This window comes from Sorex fumeus, unplaced genomic scaffold, assembly GCF_029834395.1.
Source record: "Sorex fumeus unplaced genomic scaffold, SorFum_2.1 ptg000098l, whole genome shotgun sequence".
NCBI classification, from domain to species: domain Eukaryota; kingdom Metazoa; phylum Chordata; class Mammalia; order Eulipotyphla; family Soricidae; genus Sorex; species Sorex fumeus.
In genome coordinates, this window is record NW_026606155.1 from 2,743,290 (window position 1) to 2,761,663 (window position 18,374).

At 48.6% G+C, this 18,374-nt stretch overlaps 1 protein-coding gene across 2 annotated transcripts in view; it reads right to left on the reverse strand.

Annotated features, from left to right (window-relative positions):
• Positions 1 to 17,358, reverse strand: part of GOLGA5 (golgin A5) — a 39,452-nt gene extending 22,094 nt beyond the window's left edge. The window contains exons 1-6 of one of the 2 annotated variants that reach the window (XM_056133516.1): positions 17,261 to 17,358; positions 14,650 to 15,217; positions 8,596 to 8,820; positions 6,621 to 6,840; positions 5,128 to 5,251; positions 1,404 to 1,607 (exon numbers count right to left, since the gene is read on the reverse strand). In XM_056133516.1, the coding sequence (XP_055989491.1) occupies positions 1,404 to 1,607; positions 5,128 to 5,251; positions 6,621 to 6,840; positions 8,596 to 8,820; positions 14,650 to 15,187 (1,311 nt within the window). In that variant the 5' untranslated portion in view covers positions 15,188 to 15,217; positions 17,261 to 17,358. Of the gene's footprint in view, positions 1 to 1,403; positions 1,608 to 5,127; positions 5,252 to 6,620; positions 6,841 to 8,595; positions 8,821 to 14,649; positions 15,218 to 16,642; positions 16,676 to 17,260 lie in introns of those variants that run through there. The other variant, XM_056133517.1, reaches the window with a different exon arrangement.
• Between the last annotated feature and the right edge of the window lie 1,016 nt (positions 17,359 to 18,374).

An 18,374-nucleotide genomic window follows, 5' to 3' on the forward strand; every position in this document is an offset into this window, starting at 1 on the left:
CCCATATGGTCCCTGAGCACTGCCAGGAGTAATTCCTGAGTGCAGAGCCAGGAGTAACCCCTGTGCATCGCTGGGTGTAACCCAAAAAGAAAAAAGGGTGGGGGGCATGCCTTACTGAGCTTTGTACTGGCAACACCTACTGTCATATCTCATAAACAACTGGGTTCTCACTACGTGCCTTTTATTTATCTTTGAACATTTTTCAGTAGCTCCTTCTAGATTGAATTAAAAACTAAGAGGACGGGCAGAGAGGTAGTACAGGTGCTTTCCTCGCATGGGGCTGACCGAGGTTTGATCTCCAGCACCACATAAGATCCCCTGAGCACTGAGCACTATCAGGCAGGGCCCAACCTACCCCCCCCCCCCCCCCCCAAGAAACAAGAGTAATGAAATAAATACACGCAACAAAAAAAATTATAAAGAAGGATTTTGAGGCAAAGAATATGCTATTTCTTGGAGTTTTGTGATTCATAAGCCTAAAATGAAGTGAGAAGGGCTGATGCAAGGAAAGAAGCTCGGAAACATTGAAAAGGACATTTTCCCTCTCGTGGGAAAGGCAGGAAAGTTGAATACTGCTGTCCTTTTCATCAGAAAGTAAGATCACCTCAGATCGAAGAGAGGACAAAAGCTACTGGGTAAGTGATCTGAAAGCTGGAAAGTTCGACAGAGAATCTACCTGGAAGAATACAGTGACTGAACAACAAGCATTAATATTATCAGAACGATTCAGGTGAGGGGTTGCAGGCATGAACTAGGTGATGACAAATTGCTTTTTAAAATTACGGTGTGGGCTGGAGCGGTAGCACAGCAGGTAGGGCATTTGCCTTGCACGCGGCCAACCCAGGTTCGATTCTCAGCATCCCATAGGGTCCCCTGAGCATCGCCAGGAGTAACTCCTGAGTGCAGAGCCAGGAGTTACCCCTGTGCGTCGCCGGGTGTGACCCAAGAAAGCAAAATAAATAAATAAATAAATAAATTATGGTGTTTGGGCCACAGTCAGCAGTCATCAGCGCTTCCTCTGGGCTGTGTACCCAGCTGTCACTCCCGGCAGAGCTGGGAGACCCTATGCAGTGATGAGGATCAACTGGGTCCATACAAGGCCAGTGCCGTCCCCATGGTACCATCTCTCCAAACCCCAATATTGCACTAGTTATTATTACTGGTTTGGGGGCTCTAGCTAGCAGTGTTTAGGGCTTCCTCCTGGCCCTGTACTTCTCAGGGATCACTTCTGATAGGGGCTCAGGGAACCATATGCAGTGCCAGGGACAGAAACTTCTGCCTTTACCAAGTGTTTATATGGCACTGGAACGAGTCGGACACAACCCAATCAAGTCCCCCGGACACAGAGCCCGAGGGCCTTCCCATCAGCACATTTTAACGCACGTGTGGACAGTCCCGCTTACCTGCAGTATTCTTGTGGCTTTCTGCTTGTAGTCAAGTAGCTCCTGCTTGGAGGACTCCAAGTTGGACTTGTACGTTTTGATTTGCTGCTGCAGTTCCTCAATCTTCTTCTTCTCATCGGAGTATTTTCTCTCTGCCAGAGTAACGGATTCTGCCAAATTCTGACGTTCCACTTCCATTTTATTAAGGCGTGCAGCATACTCACTCTGTGATACATTTTTTTTTATTATAGTTACATCATTTTTGACTTTTAGATGTACTTTACAACCATCCATTAAGATTATGTTTGTGTTTTTGAGCCAAACGTGGTGGTGCTCAGGAGCTACTTATGACAGTCCTGAAGGGTTACCCCTGGCAGTGCCAGGGATTGGACCAGGGAATCCTGCATGCCAAGCACGCATGCATGCGCACCATTCAGATATCTTATGGAATCTGTTAGGTCAGCTCAACCACATAGCAGGGAGTAAAAAAAAAAATTCATCTGTTAGGGACTAGAAAAGGATTCCCTACTGAGGCTGTGATTCTCAAACATGGCAATGCATCAAAATCAGTTAGGAAATCTATTAAAAATTCAGCCACCCAGGGCTGGTGCAATAGTACAGTGGGGAGGGCATTTGCCTCGCACACAGCTAACCCAGGTTTGATCCCCAGCATCCCATGTGGTCTCCCGAGCACACCCAGAGGTAATTCCTGAGTTCAGAGTCAGGAGTAACCCCTGAGCATCGCCAGGGGAACCCAAAAAGAAAAAAAAATCCAAACAACAAAAAACCAGCCACCCACATCCTTTCCCAGGCTTACTGAACTGGAATTTCTAGGACAGGGCTTGGGGTTCTGTTTAAGAGCTTTCCCCAGTGATGCTGCTCACTTGACTATTGTGACTGGTCGGATAATCAAGAGATAAAACGGTCTACGGAAAATGAGAAAGTCGACTAGGAAACAAAAGGATGAGGTACGAATTAGATCTTGGCCTGCTCGGAAGCGCGTGCTCTCCCTTGAACAACAGCTCGCTAGTCTGTATCTTGGCTTGCTCTTTCCACTCTGGAGAACCCTATGTTCTCCCTTAAACATGCACTTTCTCTCCTTCTCTCCCCTTGCAGCTAAGTCTATGTAAAAATTTGCTTCCCCAAAGAAGAAAAAAATAATCAGATCTTTTCTGTATCATGACTGTTTTTCCCTTTGTTTCAAATTTTCTAATGAGCTATTTAATGCAATTTTTGGGCCTAATAAATTGTAAAGCTGTGCCTGGGAAGCCCAGGGGCTCTCCCAGGCAATTCTTAGACAACGGGGGGATACAGTGATGCTGGTGCCCAGGGACCTCGAGCAGTGGTGCCCGGGTACCATGCAGTATGGGGAACTCAACTGGGGTCGGCCACATGCACGGCTCACACCTTAACCTGGTACTCTCTACCCAGCCCTTACATGGACGCAAAGTCTCCTATCACTATAAAACTCAGAAGGTGGGTCACGGAGTGACAGCACAGTGGGTCGGGCACTTGCCTTGCATACAGCGCCAACCCAGATTTGATCCCTGGAATCCCATATGCCCACCCCAACCTGCTTCCCAAGCCCACCGGAAGGGATCCTTGAGGTCAGAGCCAGGAGTAAGCCCTGAGCATCACCTAGCATGACCATAAAATGAAAAATAAAGAAACTTCAGAAGGAAGAAGTTAAAGAAGTTGCTTTTTAAGTTTTGAGGCCATATCTGACTATGCTCAAGAATTATCCCTGGCTCTGTGGTCAGGGATGACTCCTGGCGGGCTCGGGGGATCATGCAGAGTGCTGGAAATCAAATCCAGGTTGGCCACTTGCAAGGCAAACACTCAACCCACCGTCCACTCTGGCCCTGTCAAAACACATTTCTAACTGCACCAAGAATCAGAATGCCCACAAGCCTCTAATCTAACGTTAGCGCCTGTTTTGAAGGAAAGGAACTGTGGACTCTCGCTAATGTTTCTGGAGCATGTGGAGTATGTCCAATATAACTCAGATCTGAATTTTTGAAGTTTCATTCACTTTAAGTCTAAACTAATCCTTTAATTAATAACATCTATCGAGACATAATCTACACAGTCATAAAGCATCTTTAAGAAAAATATTGGGGCTAGTGTGATAGCACAGCAGGTCTGGTATTTGCCTGCATGCGGCCGACCTGGGTTTGATTCCCAGCATCCTATATGGTTCCCTGAGCACTACTAGGAGTAATTCCTGAGTGCATCAGCCAGGAGTATCCCCTGTACATCACTGGGTGTGACCCAAAAAGTAAAAAAAAAAAAAAAAAAAAAAAAAAGAAAAATACTGAGGTCCAGAGAGGAAGTATGGGGTTAAAGGTGTTTGTCTGGCATGTGGCTAAGACCTGGACACTTGGCACTGCCCACGGTCCCAAGTGGGCCCTGAGCACAGAGGCAACGGTAGGCCCTGACCACTGCCAGGTGTGGCCCAACCCACTCCCCTCTAAACGCAGTTGTGCGGGCCATTTCTGGTGGTGCTCCCGGGACAGGACCACACCCAGAGATGCCAGAAGGCAGGAGATGGGGGTCACACCTAGCGGCCAGGGCAGCTTGGGATCAGCCCAGGGCTCCTGTGCTCCGCCCACTGGAGTCACATGCCCAGCTCTTTTGATGTGTTGGATCCAGTGGGATTTTAAAATATTCAGAATTTTGTGATCGTTACCGCCAGTTTTATTTCAGAACATTATTACCCCCGAAAGAAATCCTCTACCCGTTCCTTCTTCCCTGCCAGTCCTAACAACCATTCACCTACCTTCTCTATAGATTTGCATGTTCTGGACATCCTATATAAATACAAGCATTTTATAAGTCTGCCTTCTTTTTCTTAGCGGAGAATCTTAAAGGTTACTCCATCCATTAGTATGAATCGATAGTTTACTCTTTCTTCTTGTTGAATGATACCTCCTTTACGTGGATAAACCATGTTTTGCTTATCCAGTTAGTGACTATTGACAAGCACATTTTTATCCAGTTTGGGGCTATTATAATAATGCATGTAAGTATGTTTTTTGAGCACAGAACCAGGAATAGCCCTGAACACCGCTGTGTGTGATCCCCAAAATAACATTTTCTCCCAAAGAAATTAAAAAACTAAACCAGAATCAGACAAAACTATGTCAGGAAAGATATAGCACAACTGGTAAGGAGCTTGCTTTGCATGTGGCTGACCTGGGTTTAATCGCCAGCATCCCATGTGGTCCTTCCTGAACACCACTAGGAGTTATTCCTGAGAGTAGAGTCAGAAGTAAGCCCTAAGCATTATTGGGTATGGCCCCCAAACTAACAAAAACAACAACAAAAAGAACCAGACAAAACTTAAAAGAATAAAAAAGAGGCCCAAACATAGTGTTGGCTGCACAATCAAATTAAAAGATGTCAGGAGGCTGGAGCAATGTAGAGCGTTTGCCTTGCATGTGGCTGACCCGTGTTCGATCCCCAGCATCCCATTTGGTCCCCCGAGCACTGCCAGGAGTGACTCCTGAGTGCAAAATCAGGAGTGAACCCTGAGCACAGCAGGGTATGGCCCCCAAACAAAACACGAACAGAAGAGATGTACTTTAGATACTTTAACTCTATTTTTATACATGCAATGAAATTATTTTGGCAGGAGTCAAGCTAATGTTTCAAACCTATGTTCTCACAGAACCTGAACTTTGGGAAATGAGCTGGGAAGACTGAAATAGGTCGGGTAGCAGCACAAAGCCCCACCCCAGCTGACCTGCATCTGTTTATAGCTCTCCTGCTCTCTCTTCAGCGTGGCGTCTGCCTCATGAAGTCTCTCCTGAAGAGTTTGCAGGGCTTGATTCTGCAGGCTACTCCCTTCGCTGTGATCCTGAATTATCCTAAAAGAGAAGACTGTTTGAAATACCTCATTTCCACAACAGACAAGCAGTAGCAAGAGTTAATTTTTCAGAAACCTTGGCTTGTTAGTATAAAAAAGATGGTTGGGGCTGGAGCAATCGCACAACGTGGAAAGGGTGTTTGCTCTGCATGTAACCTACCCGGGTTCGATCCCCAGCATCCCATATGGTCCCCGAGCACTGACAGGAGTGATTCCTGAATGCAGAACCAGGAGAAACCCCTGAGCATCGCTGGGTGTGACCCAAAACAAACACACAAACAAACAAAAGATGGTGGTGGTGGTGGGGGGGGTTGCTGGAGACATAGTACAGTGAGTAGGGTGTTTACTTTGCATGCAGCCCACCCAGGTTTGATCCCCAACATGCAACATGGTCCCCAGAGCACTGTCAGAAATGATTCCTGAGTATAGAGCCAGGAGTAACCCCTGATCATTGTCGGGTGTGGCCTCAAAACCAAAGAAAGATGGTTGGGGGCAGCTGACCCTGGTTCGATTCCTGGCACCTCTTATGGTTCCCCAAGCCCCGACAGGAGTGATCCTTGAGCACAGAGTCAAGAGGAAGCGCTGAGCACTGGTGGGTGTGGCCCTCAAACAAAAACAAAACAAAAAAAGATGGCTGGATGGTTCTTAAAGAAACCTTTTCCCTTTTTAATGGCATTTAAGCTGTATTTTTAGTATCGGAATAGAACCACGTATCATACATCATGAAAAACACCATACTCTTCAATTCTAAAATTCAGAATTTGGGGGGCCAAAGCATTAGTACAGCGGCTAGGGCGCTTGCCTTGATGACCCAGGTCCAGTCCCAGTGTCTTATATGGTCCCCAGTGTGCACCTCCAAGAGTAATTTCTTGAGTGCACAGTCAGGGGTTATCCCTGAGCATCGCTGGGTGTGGCCCCCAAACAAAAAGCAAACAAATAAATAAGTATACTTCTCTAGCATTACTGCAGCACTGTAGCACTGTCCTCCCGTTGTTCAGCGATTTGCTCAAGTGGGCCCAGTAACGTCTCCACTGTGAGACATGTTGTTACTGTGTCTGGCATATCGAATACGTCACGGGGAGCTTGACAGGCTTTGCCGTGCGGGTGAGATACTCTCAGTAGCTTGCCGTGCTCTCTGGAAGGGGCAGAGGAATCGAACCTGGGTCGGCAGAGTCGGCTGCGTGCAAGGCAAATGCCCTACCAGCTGTGCTATCACTCCAACTCCAGCATTATCCAAAGCTAAATATTCTTTTAGCAAAAGCTAAAGTTTACGAAGGGAGGAGACAGCCCAATGCTTAGGGCTAGACAGTGGTGGTGGTGGTGGGGAGACTCATTCTGGCTCCCCTGGGGCCATTAGGACAATCAGCTACCGTGACTTTTCACTCTGTAAGGCTTCCAGGGCCTCGGTGCGCGTCTTCAGCAGCTGGTCGGCCTCCTGCAGGCGCACTTTCAGCACGGCCAGCTGGGAGTCCTTGGCGGCCACTGCCTCTGTCAGGTCATCCACCTGCGCACGCAGCTCCCGAGTCATGCGGTCACTCTTGGAATGGTCATCATTCCACTTCTCCACTCTTGCTCTTGCTTTGTTCAATTCTTAAAACAACAACAACAACAACAACACAGGTTCTCTGTAAGTAAAACACAGCTTTCTCAGAGCACACAAACACCTCTTAGTCCCTTTAGTGCTTATTTCCAAAATTAGGAGTTTACAAATATGTTCCTTTTCTTGTTGGGCGGTGGTTGTTCCAAAAAGTACGTCCATTTTTCAAGACTAACAGTCACATGGGTAGGACAGTTAATATGCTGGAAAGGGACATGAAGACAGTTGCTCTGCCAAATGCTTCTTTTTTCCCCATAAAGTTTTGGGAAATCAAAACTTATGAGAGTTCACAAGCTAAGATGATTAGTGGGTGTGTAGAGATCTGCTACATAATTTGTGTGTGTGCTTTTGCTTTTAGGTCACACCTGGCATACTCAGGCGTTACTCCTGGCTCTACACTAAGGAATTACTCCTGGCAGGCTTAGGGGACCATATGGGATGCTGGGCATCGAACCTGGGTCAGCTGTATGTAAGGCAAATGCCATAGCCACTGTATTATCACTCTGACCCTGCAGTAGATAGTTAGGATAATACAAATCCAAATCAGAGGAAAATGTATCTCCATCCCCAGAAGACCTAGACAAACAAAATCAAAACCCAATGATAAACACAGGAATAAGCCAAGCCTATTTCTTCTAATTACCATGGCAAAAAGATTTCACTTTTCAACACAGGTGCAAAAAAAAAAAAAAAAGACAATGAAATGCAGATTTACATTCCCTCCTACATATGTCATCTACAGTTAAAATTCGCTAGCAAAACAGCAATTTTGAGGGACTGGTGCCACAGGACAGCAGGTAGGGTGTTTGTCCTGAACGCAGCCAAGCAGGTTCGATCCCCGGTACCCATGGGGTTCCCCAAGCCCCACCAGGAGCGACCCCTCAGCACAGAGCAGGCAGTAAGCCCCAAGCACTGCTGGGTGTGTGGCCCCAAAGTAATACTGAAGCAACTTTACTATGTCTCAGAAAAGCTCTGTGTCTACGGCAGTCTGGGCAGAGTGAAACTTCTTGGCCGGGTGGGCTCTGAACCACACTCAGCTGGACTCAGCTCTTGCTCCTGGCTGTGCGCTCAGGCGACCATATTCTGTGAAATATGCGTCAGCAGCACGCAGGCAACACTTAACCCTGTACTGGCGCTCCAGCCTCAAGGTCTTTTCTCAAGTCAATGTAATATTCTTCGGTCCTCCATCGACTGGTTGGTAAAACTTTTCTACCTGCCCCATGTTCCTTTCTAATTACCTCCTGGATCCCAGGCAGAAAGTCCTCTTCTGTTTTCTCGTTAGACTGGGGGAATTCTTTATTCCTAATGACCTACTTCTGAAGAACAGAGGCTACTCCAGGGCAGCCTACGTGCCCTATTCCAGACCACTACTCAAACTGACCCCCGGGTTCATCCGATGGCCCTAAGCAGAGTGACAACGTGACCTGGCTACCAGGGCCCACGACTCCGTTTGATCCCATCGGTGGTTCCTGAACAGGTCTGAACTTGCAGGTGCAGGATAAAACAATCAATTGAAACAGACCGTAAGCTGTTAGTGGTCTGTTCTTTGGGGTCCTTAAATGTCATGGCTCTAGAGGAATGACCAAACCAACCGACACTGGCTTCTGGGTTTGGCAGGAGGGCCGTCGGTCCTATTGCCAAGTCCGGAGCCTATTTACGCTATGAAAACGCTACTTCACAACTCTCACACATTAATCCAGTTTTCCACACAAAATTCCTAATCCTGGATAATTCCAATGAGGCCCTACCTTCTTGAGTTTCCTTGGATCTTTGAAGTAAGGAGGCCATTTCTTGATTCAAAGACTGAACTTCGTTCCGCAGTAGCTGATTCTCCAGCCGGAGGTTCGACAGCTCGTGTGATTTTCCATCATCACTAGACGCTGGGCTGGGATCCGTGTAGGCAGCAGTGGATGATTCATTTTGTTTTGCGGAATCCTCTTGGCTTTCGTGGTCAGAATCTGTATTAGAAGTTTCTGTTTAAAAGAAAAAAAGAACAGGAATACATTTTCATGTCAGAGGAAGTCTCATTAGATATACACTGATTTCCTTTGGGACACAGCCTTTTACTCGAGTGGGGTGTGAGAGCTAAAATATCTTAACATGTAAGCTTCAATTCCAAGTATTCTGCCGCCTGCTTAAATTTCCCCTATGTACATGGAGCCTGGGATCCATTATGGATACAAAGGCCTTTAAGGTCCTTAGCATACAAGATCTCCAAGGCTGTCCTAAGTATTCTGTTTGGATATTCTGAATAAAAGCGTAAAGGGCACAACAACACAATTCTAGAAAGAGAAAATCAGAGCTAGCTTAAGTGGCTGGGTACAGACTAAAGAAAGGTTTCGGGAAAGTATGGGGAAGGCTGGAAACAGCACAGGAGGCAGGGCAACTTGTCCTGCATGCAGCCAGTGACCACGCTGGATCGACTCCTGGTACCATACCTTGTCCCAGGAGTACCACCAGGGGTCACTCCTGAGCAAAGAACCAGGATTAGGCCCTGTGTACTGTCAAGTGTGGCCCAATCCATTCTTCCCCAAAATTAATTTAAAAAATTTTTTGATTGTTTTGAAAACAGAAGTCAAAGAACAGAGTCAAAGAACAGAACAGGAGCACACACTTGGCAGGCAAGAGGCCTGTGTTTGATTCCCAAATCCATTCCCAGCACTGCACTGGCACTGCTGGGTACAGTTCAAAGCTTTAAAAAGAGGGGAGCTAGTACACATGCTTTGCATGCAGGAGGTTCAACCCCTGGCCACTCCATGATCCCCAAGTACCCCCAGGAGTGACTCCTGAGCACTGGTTTTCCTTTTCTAGGAACCATCTTTGAAAAACAGAGAAGTCTTAACATTGCCGATTTGTAGCAGGAAGGCACAAAGAGCAGCTGTGGGCTTAAGCCAAGGACAGTAATAACAAATGAGAGCAAATTTTTATACACCAAGCTGGAATCCAAAATGCCTTGCCCAGAGAGACAGAGACAAATGAATTCAGATTCATTTTGCTTTACAAATATACTGCTTATTTACTCCTAAAAGCAGCCGTTAAATGCCAGGGAGATGGTACACGGAGAGGGAGGAGCCTGCTTGGCACACCCAGGCTGACCTGGGGGATCCCCAGCAAACGGTTCCCCGGGCATCGCCAGGAGATCCCTGAACAGAGCCAGGATTCCACCCTGAGCACAGCTATCTGGGCCCATATTTCCCTCAAAAATTGTGTGTACTGGGGGGCTGGAATGACAGAAAAGTGGGGAGGGCGTTTGCCTTGCACTCGGCCAACCTGGGTTCGATTCCCAGCATCCCATATGGTCCCCTGAGCACCGCCAGGGGTAATTCCTGGGTGCAGAGCCAGGAGTAAACCCTGAGCATTGCCAGGTATGACCCAAAAAGCAAAAAAAAAAAAAAAAAAAAAAAAAGCTTGTGTTTTTAAAAAATATGTATAAATGATAAAGCTAACCATACAAAGACATGTACAAAGAGCACCACTGGGTATAACCCAACCCCCCCATGCCGCCCCCCCCCCCCCAAAGAATGTGCTAGACCATGAAAATTTTAACGCTGAGCTCTAGCAAATATCTGGAATAAAAAGATGAGCCATATCAAATATTTACAACAAAAAGAACAGAATACTTCCCTATTCATTTTACAGGGCTAACGTAACCGTAACACTAAAACTTAAAGATCTTGTGTCACTCTCCTGTCTTCCGGGCTTACTATGGCACTCTGAACTTTTACTGAGCTGGAGGAAAAAACAAGTCAGATTCTCTGGCTCCATCCTCAGAAAATCTGACTTTGAAGGCCTGTGGAAAGACTCAGTAATTCATTTATTACTAATCACCGAAGTAATTTGAATGCCGGATAGCCAGGAGCCACTTCTTGGAGAAATGATGGTTTATAGGAATAAACCAGTTTAAGTAACCAAACAACGGCATATAAGAGGCTTTTCCTTCAACTTACAACGGTCTCTGCTGGCTTAATTTTCTTCACGGCCATCCAGGACTTTTAAAACCGTTTTTCACCTTACCACTTTTCAAGATTTTGCATAGAGGACTGGAGAGATAGTCCAGTGGGGAAGGCACTTGTCTTGTATTACCTGACCCGGGTTTGATCCCCGGAATCCCATCAGGTCCCCTGACCACCACCATGAGCAATCCATGAGCGCAGAACCAGGATGACCTTTGAGCATCACTGGGTGTGACCAAAAAGTTAAATTTAGAGAAAATAAAGAATCTGCATGGGCTGTTGTCTCCAACCCTTGTTTGTTCCTGGACAATGATTCATTTTTAAAGACCCAGCTCAAATTACAGACCCTAACTGAATTCTCCACTGACTACTTCCCCCCCCCCCCCCACAATTAAACCACTGTAAGATACATAGTTACAAAGTTATTCAAGCTTGGGCTTCTATCATCCAACGTTTCAGTATCAGTCCTTTACCAGTGTACATTTCCCACCACCAATGTCCCGGTTCCCTCCTTCCACTGGGCAGCCCATCTGCCTTCACGGCAGGACTTTGCTCTTGGTCTCCTCCCCTCCCCTCCCCTCCCCTCTCCTTTTCCCCCCCTTGGGGGCATTGCGTTTTGCAACACTGTTACTGAAAGGTCACCATGTGTATCCCTTTATTTCCTTTCAGTTCTCAGTTCTATCCAAGAGTGACCATCTCCAACTATCACTGTCATAGTGGTCCCTTCTCTGTCCTAACTGCTTCCCCACACCCACTGGTAAGCTTCCAACCATGGACCCGTCCTCCTGTCCCTCATTTCTACTGTTCTTCGGTAACAGTCTCCTACTATGTTTTAAAAATCCCACAAATGAGCATGATCACTCTTTGCCCCTCTCCTTCTGACTTGTTTTACTCACGAAACTCGCCATGTCCATCACCTGATACTTTAAGCACCAAGCTACTCTTCCTGGGCTTCCATACCACTCACAGCCCGATTACAGTGTTTATTAATTACAGCATGTAACTCTCTGTTTGGGTATTTATCTTGCCCACTAACAATAACCTTCCTCTTCTGAATCTTGACACCCAGCATATTCTCAATGAATGCCTACATAACTAATCAAAGCACAGCTAAGAAATTTACGAGTACACAGATATAATTAATCAACTGCTACTCCAGCTCTCTCTTTACTGTTATTCTGCAGAGCTGGGGACTGAACCCAGGACCTTGAGGATACAAAGCAAGTGCTCTCCTATACAACTTCTGTTTTTACCTTTAAAACACAGACTGGCGGGCCAGCAGGTAGGACACTTGCCTTGCATGCAGCTGATGCGGGTTTTAATCCCTGGCACCCCAAACTGTCCCCCAAGCCCACCAGGAGTAATCCCTAAGCACAGAGTCAGGAATAAGCCCTAAGCACTGCTGGGTATGACCCCAATGCCAAAAAATAAAATACAGTCTGGCTGGGGATGTAGTTAGTTCACATGAAAGCGCATATTTTGCAAGCCTGAGGTTCTAGTACTTAAGAATACTGGCACAGGGGCCTGAGAGATGGTACAGCAGGTAAGGTATTGCCTTGCAGGAGGCAGACCAGGTTCAATCCCTGGCACTACCAGGAGTGATTCCTAAGCACAGATTTAGGAGTAAACCCCGAGCACTGAGTGTCGCCCAAACACCCCTTACACCCTTCCCCGGCCTATAAAAAGAAGAACATGGGAACAGGAATTAGGAACATGGCTCAATGATCTAGAATGTGTGAGACTCTGGGTTCAAAAATAAACAAAACTTTCCAAGAGATTCCTGCAAGAATGTATCTTGTCGGGACTGCAGAGATAGTATAATGGACAGAGCACTTCTCTTTGATCCTCATCATCCTTGAGCACAGTCAGGAGGATAAACAACAACAATAACAAAAAGGGGGGCAAAGAACTTGCATGTTTACTATTTTAAAAGGCTAGGCAGATACTGAATTAGCCACACTACTGTGCTAAACTCATTTTGTAGGTAAGCAGATACACAGTAGAGGTAATTTCACAGCCCCATAACTGTAAACCAGAATGCTTAGCTCTTAATTCACTGCCTTCCACCGTTCAGCTTGAATTAGAGTTTAATTTCTCAGCTTTATTTCTGGGGGATGCTGTAGAAAAGGAAAAGGAAAAACAACAACAACAACAAAACAACAACAAACGAAAACCTAAACACTCATAGGGTCTGGGATGTGGCTGAGAGGGAGAGCACCTGCTTGCAGAAGTGAGACTACAGGCCTGGAATGATAGCACAGCAGGGAGGGTGTTTGCCTTGTACGCAGCTGACCCAGGTTCAATCCCCGGCATCCCACAGGGTCCCCCAAACACTGCCAGGAGCAGTTCCTGAGTGCAGAGCCAGGAGAAACCCCTGAGCATTGCCTGGGTATGACGCAAGAGGCAAAAAAAAAAAAAAAAAAAAAGTGAGACTACATTTGACCCCTGGCAACCTGCCCGCTCCCAGACACACATCACCAAGCACAATCGTGGCAGTAGTGTGATGTGCCTTCTCTCCATTAACTAAGCCCAGAGAGCACACGGGAAGGTATGTGTTAGCTCCACAACCAAGTGTGCAAGCGCTGATTCCCACAGCAACAACAAGGAGAAGAGGACAAAAGAAAAAAAAATAAATAAAACCTCACAGTCCAGATTATGTATTAAATACGTCCCCATCATTTTTATAATCCCAATGACAATAAACAAAAACAAACACTGTCCTCCCGTTGTTCATCGATTTGCTCGAGCGGGCCCAGTAACTTCTCCATTGTGAGACTTCTTGTTACTGTGTTTGGCATACTGAATACTCTCGGTAGCTTGGCAAGCTCTCCGAGAGGGGCGGAGGAATCGGAATCGAACCCGGCTCAGCTGAGTTGGCTGCGAGCAAGGCAAAAGCCCTGCCGCTGTGCTATCGCTCCAGCTCCCCCAATGACAATAACTCAAATGAAACAGTTCCAAATCCAAAAGGCTTTCATTTCTTTCCGATTCCAATTTTCCACCTTAAGCTATCTCAGAGACATAACTGTTGTCGTAACTTTTTTTTCCTCGTTTTTTTTTTTTTTGGGGGGGGGTAGGCGTCACACCTAGCTGTGCTCGTTTTATTTCTGACTCTGCGCTCAGGGATCACTCCTGACAGGTTCAGGGGAGCATTCGAAGTGTTGGGGATCCAGCTGGGGTCAGTCATGTACAAGGCAAGTGCCTTAGCTGCAATACTCTCGCTCCAGACCCAACAACTTTGTAGGTGCTGGGCTGGGTACCATGGTCCCACAGACCATCAAAGGTCCCAGTCAGAGCTGTGTAATGACCGACAGTACTTCGCCAAGCTGTCAGCCTTGTAATCAGCACACACTTAAGAACCTCTCACACCAGTGGAACTGTTAGGCAGGGCGTTTGCCTTGTATGCAGGACTGTTAGGAGAAATGCTACCAGAATGTTTTAGGCTTCAAGGACACATCCAGCTGGCTTAATTCCAAAATAAATAAGAAAGGCCCGAGTGACAACACAACGAGGAAAGGTGTTTGTCTTCCATGCAGCCACCCAGGTTCAATTCCCGGCATCCCATACAGTCCGCCAGGAGTGACCCCTAAGCACAGAGCCAGGAGTAAGTCTTAAACACAGCCAGGTGTGACCCAAAAGACAAAAAAAAAAAAAAAAGTAAATAAATAAAATTTAGAAAGAATGAATGAATCAAGAGGGCTGGGGTGGGGATACAGCTCAATGGTGCACTGGAAGTATGGGGACCTGGGCTTGAACCCTGGTTTTGCAAAAACAACAATAAAACAAAAATAAAAAAGCTAATTAAACAGCAATACGCACAAGTCAAAAACTCCAAGGAGGCTGACTACGTACCCCGGCTTTCGCTCCGAGGATTTTCTTCGGTGGTTTTGACAGCGGTGTTACTGGCGTTCACAGAACTGACACCTGCCTGAGAATTCAGGGGGGCAGGTGCCTTGCCCTTCTCTTTCTTGATCTCTACCCTCCCGGCAGGCTCCTTCTGGGAACTATTAAGAAAATCAAACAGCAGCTCATCATCTGGCTCTGACTTTTTCCTTCGGACAAACTGGGACGAAGGCCGAGGAACAGTGGCGTTTTCAGCAGTCGGGGAGGTCTCCGCAGAGGTCCGAGATGCTTTCACGTTGGCGGTGCCAGCTAAGAGAGTGGCTTTTTGATTTCTAACGTTGTCCGCTGCTGCGGAAATATACGAAGCTTTGGTTCCAGTCTGGTAGGTCTGATGTGTGCTCTGCTGGTGGAGTTCGGGATAGTCCGTATTTCTGTTGTATTTGGTGCTGTTGCTGTTCTCTTTCCTGCTAAGTGCTGTTGCAGCCCCTTGGTCAACTCGGTTTAAAAGATCTTCTGCCTTTCCTGCAAGGTCAGCAAACCAAGACATGATGGTCGCCGAAGAATCCTACTTGTGACCCTGTGAAAAGGACAAACGGATCAATGTGAAACCACAGACTGTGTGGTGAAGGCCACGGAGGCAGAGTCCTGGGTTGAAACCCTAACCCTGCTCTTCTTAACCATGGAACCTTGAGCTAACCACTTCCCTGAAACCGAGAATCTCTACAAGTGAGGAAAGCAAGGATACTCACATTACTGGACAGCCTAGGAAGATGCAAAAATACTTGGCAAAACAATCTGATACACAGTCAGCCCTCATTTTAGTACTGGCTTTGCCCTAATTATAACCACCACTATTATTATTCCAAGTAAACAAAGTGCAAAACTTAGGGCTAGAGAGATAGCAAGCGGGTTAAGGAACTTGCTTTGAACGGGGCTGACCCGGGTTCAAATCCTGACACCATATATGGTCCCCCAAGCAGTACCAGGAGTGGCCTCTGCGCTTGGAGCCAGGTATAAGCCCTGAACACTGACTAGTGAGGCCTCAACACAGAAAGAAGGGAAGAAGTAAAAATTAATCTAGCAAAAACATCCAAATGTATCCAATAATCAATAACAAGATTCTGATCTACACAAATAAAAACAAATGATTCTCTGAAGTTTACTTCAAGCTACCAATGTTTGAAAAAAAACTTCTGATTCATAGTAAGTTAATGTAAAACTGCAGCCCTAGGAGTGCTGGGGATCATCTCCAGGTGGAAGCCTGCCTCGCCTGCCGAAAACCCTAATTCCACCCTGAGACCACATGGTCCCAAGCACTGGCAGGGGTCAGTCCTGAGCACAGGGCCAGGAGCAGCTCCTGAGTACCGCTGGGTTTGGCCTCAACTCCACCCGCCCCCTCCAGAAAAAAACTCAACCACCGTTTCTTAGCCCTTCAGACTTTTCCTCTGGCCTGCCTGGGGGGCTTCTTTCCGGATGCATTTCCGTGGTCTCCACTTGCATGGCATCTGTTCTTAAAAACAGCTTCTTAAGTGGGGGTCCCATCGGCCCTGGCTCGTGCCCTCTCTTTCCCGACAGGGCCCTTCAGGTTTGGTTTGCTTTCTTTTTTTCTCTCTCCGCGTCCAGCACGGAAGGGGGTGGAGCGAAAGCCATGTCCCGTTTGCTCTGGGGCACTCCCTGCCCCGGGCATATACGGCAGGTTGGCACCCACAATTCTCCTAACCCTGAAAGAGCCTTGAATGTGGCACTTTATAAAATCTCAGGGCTAGGACGAAGGAGATGTTACTGGTGCCTGCTCAAGGCAACCCACGAACAACAGGATGATCGTGATCGCGATCAGCACCCATAAATTCTGCTGCAAGCAGTCCTGTCCAAGTGCCAGCTGCCTTGTCATCCACCGTTTCACGCTGGGGGGGTGGGCGGGGGTGGGGTGGGGGGAGGTCTGGACAGATCCTAGAGCCGGGAGGGGCGCGCCCAGGCTCCCATCTGGGTTAGCCAGAACCACCTGGACGCAGCCCTCGTCTCCCCGCTTCTCAGTACCTAAACCAAGTCGGAAAATTAGAAACTCGCCCTTCCAGCCGCGCTCCTTACGGAACCGGACCACCACCAGCCCAGGGGTGGGGGGGGGGGGGGGGTCGCACAGCGGGCACGACGTCAATCAAATGCGGAGAGGGAGAGGTTGGGCAGCGCACCGGGCTCCCCGCGCACGCCCACCGGTAGTGGCTGCAGGGTGCCAAGGCGGACCCCAAACAGAGGAGAACACCCTGAACACAGACGCCAGCGTTCGCCCACGTCCGAGTGGCTGTTTTAGGGGCCAGCCAGGCCGCGCGTTCGCTGCTCCCGGCTGGCCTCGTCCTTTGCAACGCACAAACGCCAACGTCCAGCTTTGCACAAGCCCCCGACGGGCCGGGGCGGGGGCGGGCCCGCAGGCTGGGGGCGCGCGGCCCGGGCCGGGGGTTGTTAATCACCAGGACGGGCCTAGGAAGGCGAACACACCCCCCACCCTCGGCTCGCTGTCCAACCGCCTCTCCCGGCGGGGCAGCCACCCAGCAGCACCGGGCCGAGGGGGCGGTCGGAGCTTGAGGGCACGACGCCGGGGGTCCCCGCAAGCCCGGCGTCTCACCTGACCACTCTGCGGGGGCTACCCCGCGGCCGCCCGGGGGGGGGGGGTCCGGCCCGAGGGACGCCAGCACCGACCGGCCTCCGCTCCAGCGGCGCCGCGCTGCTTCCGGGAGACGTGGAAGGGCGGCCAGGACCCCAAAACAGAGCGACTTCCGAGCTGCCTGATTGGAGGGGGGCTGCAGGGCGGCCGCCGGCACGCACTTCATTCAGGCGGTGGCTCGGGCGGCTATGGGGTCCTGCTGAGCCACGCCCCTTTTCCGCCGGCGGAGGCGGGGCTGCGTGCTCGTTTCCGGGGACCGGACACCTGCGCGCTGCCTGGAGCGCAAAGGAGGTCCCGCCTACTACAGACCACGTGATTAAACCGTAGGTGGGCCCCGCCCACTACTGCTCACGTGGGTGGCCGAGGCTGGGCCCCGCCCACTGCCGCCTAGGTGGGTGAGCAGGACTAGGCCCCGCCCACTGCTGCCCCTGTAGGGTGACCGAGGCGGGGCCCCACCTGGGAGGAATTTGAAGACGCGGCTGGGTGGCTTGTGGAACTCAGGTAAACCTTCACCCGACACCTTTCCGTTTTCCTAACCTGTTCCTTGGATTGTACAGATGAGGATTCTCGTGATCACCGCGGGATGCGTGTAGAATAGTTAAACCGTATGCCAGGGGCTGGGGAGATGGCTAAGCATCCTACCCCAATCCTACAGGTAGGGGGCTTTGCTTTGCACGCTACAGACCCGGGTCCATCCCTGCATCCCATATGGTCCCCTGAGCACCGCCAGGAATGATGTCTGAGTGCAAAGTCAGAAGTTACCCCTGAGCATCGTCGGGTGTTGGCTCCAAAGCTTAAAAAAACCGGTGCCTGATTTCACTCACTTTCTAGTGCCTGTTAATAAATAAATTGATGAGATAGTTTCGCAGGGTACCAGAACTGGAAGTAAACAGTAAGTTTATTGGTGGTAGAGAAGTACTTTATGATCATTTATTGGAAATAAGTACTCTACTCTGAGCTCCACCCCCTGTCCCTGGATTAAGTACTGTTATTTTATTTTTTTTTTAATGTCCCCAGTTTCCCTCCGGTCCCCTCCCCCACTCCCACCTCTATGGGGGCCCTTCTCTCTCTCTCT